This window comes from Lolium perenne, chromosome 4, assembly GCF_019359855.2.
Source record: "Lolium perenne isolate Kyuss_39 chromosome 4, Kyuss_2.0, whole genome shotgun sequence".
NCBI classification, from domain to species: domain Eukaryota; kingdom Viridiplantae; phylum Streptophyta; class Magnoliopsida; order Poales; family Poaceae; genus Lolium; species Lolium perenne.
Genome location: NC_067247.2, coordinates 184,995,420 through 185,004,107, shown reverse-complemented (window position 1 = coordinate 185,004,107; position 8,688 = coordinate 184,995,420). Strand labels below are relative to the sequence as shown.

The window sequence follows — 8,688 nt, the reverse complement described above, 5'->3', positions numbered from 1 at the left end:
TGTGTGTGCGTCATGCATGCACGGCATGACTTTGTTGTGCACTATTTTGTCCAAACTATGATGTCTCTGGTACTGCAATGATGCAAGAGGTGTAGGAGAGTACCAATGCTGAGCAAGGATGGATGGTTAGGGCAAAAATACACTGGATTATAGCATGTATGTAGTTGGTAGAATGGTGCACACAACCTGTTCGACACAATGGCCGCAAGAACAAGATTTTTGAATTTTTGATTGAATTTTGGTGGGTTGTAATCATATAATATTTGAAGTATAATGGTGGTGGTGGTCGTCAAATTTGAGTTGATTTGCAAAATGCCAAAATGGGTATGATCTTGTTTTTGCTTTATGGTTGCTACTTTGCTTGATCACCATTTGAATTTGAGCAAGAATTTGCAGGGGTTGTTTTGAGCAAAGTTGTTCACCTTGATGTTGTCTTGGATGAGGTGCAAAGAGTTGGCATTGTTTAGTTTGAAAATTTTCTAAAACAGGGGCTCAAAGTGGGTGTCATGTTAAAATTGGCAGATTTGACCATTATCTTATGTGAGCATAATTTGATTTCAAATTTGATTTGATTTGAGTTTCTTTGATTCAATAAGTGTTATTAAGTGTTTATTAACATTCTACAACTAATGGCACAAGTCAAAATGGCTTATTTTAAAGATTTGCAAATATGGCCATAGCCCCATATGTGTATTTCCTATTTTTATTTCTTTTTCTTTTTCTTTGATCAAAGGGCATGGTTTTGGATTCCTTGAGTGTTAGTTTAAGTTTATTAAGGGTTTCCAACCATTTTGGTAAGGTAAGGGTGGCATAAGACAATAATTGCATTTTTAGCTATATGCCCACATATGCCTCTATGTATATTTTTGTTTTCTTTTTATTTCACCTTAAATTTAGTGGGTAAATGATAGGTTGGGTTGTTTGAGGTTTTTCAAACCATCCAACAAAGTAGAACATAGCATAATTGATTATTTGCAACAATAGCTATTTTCTCTCATATGCTTTTTCTCTTATTTGTTTTCTTTTTATTTTGTTTCTCTTTGATGTTGAAAAGGGTAGGGTTTAGTGTTTAAGATCCTTTCAAAATATTTCAACAATCAATCATGGCAATATCACAACATATAAGCATGATCACTATGTATCAAACTTAATTTAATAGAAATTTTTGTTGGTTCCAAATTTTGGAAAAAGGGAAATTCATTTTCTTTGTTTGAAAATTTGGGATGTTACAACCCGCCGGAACCGAACTTTTCCGGCGGATTTACGGGTTCGGGCCGAAACTGGCGCCGATCAGCGTCCGAAAAAGTGGGCCGGTCCGAATTGGAAGTTCAGGGGCCCGAACAACTCCCCGCACGACCCCTACGAAAAGGGTTCGCCGAGGGGAGTTCGGTTCGCAAACCCTACTTCCCTCCGCCGTCTCCTCTCCCTCCGCCTCCGCCAGTTCCCCGCTCCGACGAGAAATCCACGCGCAGCCAGCCACCAATCCTCCACCCTCCTCCGCGCGATGGCCTCCCGTGGTGGTGCGGGCAGCCGAGCCGCGGGATTGGGCGGCGGGGACTCGCCGCCGCGTCCACCCGTATTCCGCACCGAGATGGAGTGGCGGAAATGGGTCCGCTCGGAGGGCGCGCGCAAGCGCAGCGCCCGCCGGTGGACCAACAGGGGGCTCACGCCCCCGGGGAAGCTCGCCAGGTACGCGCTCGGAGGCGAGGGGTCCTCCTCCGGCGGTGCGCGACGCCTCCGTTGGTCCGAGTCGGAGGAGGAGGAGGAAGAGTCGGAGGAGGAGGAGGAGGAGGAGGAGGAGGAGGAAGTGGAAGAAGCGGAGATGGCTGTCGTCGCGCAGACGGCGGCGACGGTCGTGTCCGCCGAGGACTACGTCCACGACGAGGAGGAGGAGGAGGCGGTCGTCGCTCAGGTGGCGGCCGTGTCCGCCGCGGAGGCCTGTCGACGCTGGCGCCGCGAGGAGGCCGACGCCGTCCGGCAAGTCCAAGAATACGAGGCGGCGCGCCGTGAAGAACGCGCCCGCCGCATGCAGCTGGAGATCGTCGAGCTCGACGACGACTAGGAGTTCCAAGCGTCCGCCGCCTCGCCTTCCACCGCCACCACCGCCGCCGTCGCGCGTAGAGGCCGCCGGGCCGATTTTTGGGCAAAATTAGCTCGCGCTGCTGCGGATAGTAGTTAATTTAGGTTATTAGTTCTAATTATGTAAAGTTTGGTGCTCAATCGGAGCAACAACTATCGTCTATATGTGTTCATCGATGAATTCTCCTGCGAGATTTCTAATTTCATGTTTTCAGTTCGTCTTTACGGTTTCTGTTCTGCGCCACTGCTAAAAACGCACGAACTAACGTTTTCGGGAGATTGAATCCTTTGTTTTCGGTTTTAACTTTTTCGGGCTCTACTAGAGATGCTCTTAGAAATGCCTTGCCCCTTTATAGTAACATAGCTAGTTACTACTCCATTTTTTTCTTGATTTATTATCATGTCATGTCATATGAGTAATCTAACGTGTCATACTCGGGTCATACGCCGGCCAAGCCGTGGATCCAGAATCTCATTGATACTCTTGCAACGGAAACAACTAGTAGTAGGCCCGCATGAACCGTCGAAAAGAAGAGCCGAAAAACGCATAGCAAAAACAATTGGTCGCAAAAAACAAATTTCAAATAAACACTCACACTACAAGCAACTGACGCTGCGCATTGCTACTTGTTGTTAGCATTGGGGGCTGGGGCATCCGTGCTTGCAGCCTGCGCTGGAGCCTCCGCCTCCGCTCCCCATTCCTAGAGAGAAGTCCCCGCGCGGCGTTTCCCTGGTCAGTGCCGCGACCCAGACGGCTGCGGCCGCGCACACGCCGATGGCCGCCGCCGTGCCCGTCCTCCAGCTGAACGTGTCCGCACCGTCTACGAAGCAGCGGCGCGAGGCGAGCGCCGCGCCGGACGCCGAGAAGAGGATGGCCAGGGCGGCAGTGTCGAGGAGCGAGACGGCCAGCGAGCCACCGCCCCTGTGCACGAACAGGTAGAGCGCCAGCGCGCCGCAGAAGACCGAGATGACGCTGCCCACCACGAAGTACCTGCGACCGCGCGAATCACCAGGCAAATTCAGTGGTATGCGACGAGTTAGGTACACGTACTCTAGTAGTGCGCTCCGTATCTTTGGCAAAACTTACACCAGAGCGCTGTAGTCGCTGTAGGAGACAACGGTGCCCCTACCCGAGTTGATGATGATCAGCTGGTTCGCGGTGCCCATCACGACGGCGGCAGCCACCGACAGCGCCAGCGCAACGATACGGAAGGCAAGGCTCACCGCCTTCGCTCCTTCCATCTTCTCAGCCATTGCCAGACAATTTCGCCAAAGGATGAGATCAAGATGTGAAAGGTGATGTCCACAATTCAAGTTCGGATGTAAAGAAGTAGGATGCGAATCAGTTGCCGCTTGTAGCTAAAAAATGGGTTGCATAACCCAAAGGTGCACTCCATGGAAACCTTCAAATGACATGTATATCATATACAGTGTAAACTGATAATATTTTAGTTATTAATAGATTTGCAGAATGTAATCGACCTGTATTAAGAGAAGAGTAGTCTTGTGTTACACAATGAGCTGCAAAGTTAAAACATTTTTTTTTTGTAGTTTGTGAGTCTCGGTTGCCTAGTTCAACAATGAAGAAAGGAAATCACAAATGATCGATTTATATCAAGTTGCTCAACTGCCGACACCGGAACTCATCTTGAGAGAGAAAATATTAACGTGAGTCAAGATGAAGAGAGACGTTTTCAGGGGAACTTAATTTTTCCAAACATGAACACGTATGGTTTTCTAGAGACAGCGTCGACGTGTAACTTAACTTCGTATGCATTTGACATCCTTTATCCATTTAAATTTGTGTGGTGTAATGTGCAAGTCACAGAGTTGGTCAATTCACAATGAAGAGACATTGTCAAGAAATAATTCAGGAAGGATATGTGTATATTTCAAGTAGCTGAATGATCAACCAAGATGATGAACTTGACATGTTTGGCAATCGTTGTTGAAATGGAAGGTACAGTTCTCCCCTGGTATTGAACTGCTCCAGAGAAAATGGTGCAGTGGATTTCAGAAACTTCTATGCAGTAAAAACGAATATGAAAAGGTTTGAAGAAGAAAGAGAGCATTGAATAAACAATTGTGCCAAATTACCTACATTAAATTCAGACCCTCTTATGATGTAGAAGTTCGAATATCCTACAAACATTCTGAACTGGTTCAGGAATGGTAGTACTGCCTGACTTTGCTCTGACCAACCGGAAATGATAAATTATTTGGTTTTGATCAGGTAAGTTCACAATTTTATATGGCCACATTTTTCTCTTAACTCCATGAGATATTTGACAGCTTCACCATGGTCGGACTTTCATGGTAGAACAAGCGAAAACTATGGTCAATGTCCCCACAAACCTATCTGATTGGCGGCGACAACTTAAGTGTCTCTTTGACAAAAAGTCATACAACTTTCATCAAATCAAGACACGCAGATTTCCATATTTAAGACCTTCTATTTCCTTAAGCTTATGGGATCGCATGTATGCATCCAAAGGTACGAAGTTATGAACCACATAGAATACGACCAAACGAAAGATACCTTTTGTATATATAAAATAGTAGAGTCCACGTCATTTTCAAATAATCACCAATGAACGTGGAATGACATGGACTCCCCGTCAAAAGAGTCCACGTCATTTTACGTTCATTGGTGATTACTTTAAGTGATGCTACTTCAGTAGCCAGTACAAAGCATCACATTACTTCAGTAGCCAGTACAAAGCATCGTAACTTGAAGGGCACATTTGACCTTCAACACCGGGAAAGAATCATGTCAATGGTTGAATTTGTACACTACAAGTTTCGAAAAGAAAATGCTTACATGTACACTAGAAACCAATATTTAGATATACGTTAGATCGTACCATTTAGAGAACTTCACCATAAAATTGTATACACTAATAGATTATGCAATTTCAGTAAATATTTTGTAAAATAAAATTTAATTTAGCAATAGAAAGTGTATTTTTCAATGGTATAAATCACAATTGTATAATATAAACATTACAACTAATACTAAGTAAAATTGCTAGTTAGGCAGTTAAGATTGTAGCATGCTAAATGTAAGTAATATCAATATAGTCCATGAGATCTCTGTTTTAAACATATAATAGTCTTAAAAAACATCATATCGTCTTTTACAAATTCAAAACTTCTACGATGATATTAATTTTCTTGTAGGCAAAGGATAGAACATTGGATATCTTCATTTTGATTCTTATGTTAGTCACGGAAGTGATACACTTTAATCTATAAGTCATAAAAATTGTTCGATACTAACACTTCGAAACCACAATGATAATGGGTATCCACACCAATATCCATGGCTGTTACAAGGCAACAAGATTGTGTAGTCAATTTTAAGGCCTTAGGAGATTAAAATTTTAGCACAATGATGCCAAACCCATTGCACCAAGAGGGCATACATCGTTATTTGATCTTGCTTTCATGACATTAATGTACGCAAAAACAGTAGCGTACTCACATTCTCGTGCAGAGATGTTAAGATTTGAAGTTTTTTTTGTAACACTAAGGGCTGATGCTTTATCGTCCCTTTAGCTTCTTCTGTTAGGATTCTTCAGTGTATTTTGTAGAACTTTTTTGCTAACCAGAACTTAGAAGGAATTGCATTAACCTGAATTAGTTATGGAGTACCGTATAATGAGGAGTGACCACGTCAATGCCCATCGATGATGGACTCAGGGTTTCGGGAAAAAGAGGTGCGCTAGTGGTTTCGAGGCAGGTCAGACAAACAAGGAGATCCGACAGTATATTGATTAAAATGCAAAGTCGCAGTAATACTAGAGTAAATCTAGGGCTACAACAAAGGTTTCGATAATCCCTCCCGCTAGCTCCTCCTAGCCTTTATATAGGAGGCTAGGTCTCGAAGTCAGTTCAGTTCGGTTTACAATTGTTTCATACATGGCTATGTCAGCTCCTCTCATGGTCTTTTCCTTATTCGACATGTTTTGGCTCTTAGGCTTCAGTTGCCTCCATCTTATGGTCTCATGGGCTTCTCCCGAATACGTATCAGAAGCCGCAATCCCAATAAGGCATACCCATGTCACCGTACGAATATGTTATTTTTTTTTTCGTGTCAACAAAATACAAAATACAAGTTGTGGGAATGTATATCGCCTACCTAGGGAGACACCAAGCCTATTACGTGCATGTGTGGTCATAAGTAAAAGAATTCAAAGCAACACTAAAAATAAGTCATGCAATAAGTCATGCGACTACAAAAGTTCATAATCATGCAATAAGTCAAAGTACAAGACAAGAGATAAAAGACAAACTAAAGATGCCACCCATATATCAAGCATGGATCTCATTATTTGGATCCATATATAGTTGGGAGAGTTCACCATGGACCATGGACCCTCTCATCTCTCATCTCTCATCCAAATCCCTTCTAGAATACTCAATCTATTAAAAAAATAAGACATATAAATTTAGTCAAAAGTCAACTTTATATATATATATATATTTAACCAAGCTTATAGAAAAAACTATGGACATCTAGAATACAAAATCTATATCGTTAGATCGACCATTAAATATAGTTTCATGGTGTAATTATTAAATATTTTAGATGACAATGTTTTACATAATTGGTTTGATCAAACTTTGCAAGATTTGGCTTTTGACTAAATTTATTGGGCATATATTTTGGAACATAAGTAGTAGTAGCTTTACCAACATACCCCACCCACCTACAACAATGAGAGGTAGCCTTAGCCATTTTTCAAGGACTCATTTCCTATATAAACCGCCCAAATGGTGGTAGAAACTCATCTACTCCTCATTCAATACAAGGAGATAGAGAGAACACCAAGTATACGAAGAGTCAGATTGAGGTCCCGGGTAGCTTAGCTTCGTCCTTAGGATGTCCAATACGACCTGGGGTCCATGTCCAACACCACCAACACTGTCATAACGTAGGATTAAGATACTCTTCAACATGGTCGCCCAACCTACTAAAAAATCATCGTTGTGCCAACTCCCGTATAGTGCATGGCGACCTTGTTGTTGGAACCGAAACAGTATCCACGACATGAAGAAGCCATTTTATGAAACACGACTCTTAAAAACGGATCAAAGGACCATGCTAGCAAAAAACGAATACGACACAAGGGTATGAAATGAAAATTCTTACTTCAACTTCTTTGTTAAAAGAGGTTCAAGAATTTGTATACCCTCGGAAGTTCAATCCTCCTATGCAAGAGAAGTATGATGGAGATTCCAACCCCCTTCGATGGAAGTATAATCTACGATCATCTGTGTTGTTGTTTGATGCATGTAAAATGCATAAATGAAATGCATAAATGAAATTTGTAGTTTATTGATACATATTTGCATAATATACACTGTTATATCCATGTTTTATATTGATTTGTAGGGATTTACTAATGATTCCCTTTATTTTTATTATAACTTTGCAAAGCAGGAAACCTTGTTTCGTGTATTTTTAACTTTCAGGGGCCTATACCAAGTTAAACGGACCACAGATTTTTCGAGGATTAATATTTCATCTAGAGAAGCACCTGGAGCAGTGGAACTTCGCGAGCGGAGCCCTGAGGTCTGAAAGGGCCCATGTGTCGTGGCCACTTACCTAGGCCACGCCACCCATGCTTGTTGGCTCTTCGAGCGCCCGTAGTCGTTCCTTTTCAACCCTACATCGAGGTATTGACCTAAAGACGCCTATATAAAGGTCTCCGAACACATCCTGAGAGGAAGCAGTCACGAAAACACAGAAAGACCGAAACAGTACCAGAACCAGCAAAGATTAGAGGGGGAATGCCGCCGGAGCTGCCGCCGCCGTCATCAACATTGTCAATATGATGAAGAGGGAGTAGTTCACCTATAGAATATGGGTTTGTTGACCAACATGATTATGGTCATATATGTAATTCATATGTGGTGAATCTTTAGTTCACGAGTTGATATTTGAGATTGGCATTCTGTTATGTGGAAGAGGTATTAATAGATACATATTATGTACCCTATTTTTAGGTACATGTTATGATCAGGCATAGACCCATAGGTGTGCAGCACGTGCGACCCGCACAGGGCCCCAAAATTTTGGAGGCCCAAAATTTCCAAGTTTGCATTAGGTACATCAAATTTCAATATCTTCAACATGTATCTGCAGAAGAAGTTCAGTCCGATTGGCTATCGTCCATGTGAGATGTGTTAGTACCAGGTGGAGTTTACGAGATCAAAACTTACAGGCGCGACACCATCTCTTTGTTATGTACTTTCTCCAATTTTTGCTACCTTACCTGATGGCTATGATGTAAATACTTGATACGATTTTTGCTACTTGGCTGACGGCTATGCTGCGATACTTGATTTGATTATGCATTTGAAAGAATTCAATAAAACATATGCAAGCTATCATGTAGTTGTTCTAGATGTATAAAACACACTACATATTGTTGAAACAAATTTCCATTTTCAAGTTTAAATCATGTCAGGAAATTGCACTGAAATATCACGACTTGTGATATTTGAATTAAATTATTACTCACTCATTTTTATTTCGATTTAAAATTGATATAGTGTTATTGTATTTATCTCGTCAGGGTACCTCATATAATGTGATTATCT

The 8,688-nt window shown here is 42.1% G+C and overlaps 1 protein-coding gene across 1 annotated transcript; it reads right to left on the bottom strand.

Moving 5' to 3' along the window:
* Nucleotides 1-2,712: 2,712 nt before the first annotated feature.
* On the bottom strand, nt 2,713-4,824 carry LOC127347378 (CASP-like protein 1U1). The gene is made up of 3 exons (XM_051373568.1): nt 4,619-4,824; nt 3,167-3,321; nt 2,713-3,070 (listed from the first exon to the last, which is right to left on the bottom strand). The coding sequence occupies exons 2-3, from the start codon at nt 3,319-3,321 to the stop codon at nt 2,713-2,715; spliced, it is 513 nt and encodes a 170-aa protein (XP_051229528.1). The 5' UTR covers nt 4,619-4,824.
* Nucleotides 4,825-8,688: the final 3,864 nt, after the last annotated feature.

Bases quoted from the DNA above. Each gene is read 5' to 3' on its own strand.
- LOC127347378 (XM_051373568.1), bottom strand. From the start codon at position 3,321: ATGGAAGGAGCGAAGGCGGTGAGCCTTGCCTTCCGTATCGTTGCGCTG. The intron at 3,071-3,166 runs GTAAGTTTTGCC...GCGCGGTCGCAG, and splicing joins AGCGACTACAGCGCTCTGGT to GTACTTCGTGGTGGGCAGCG.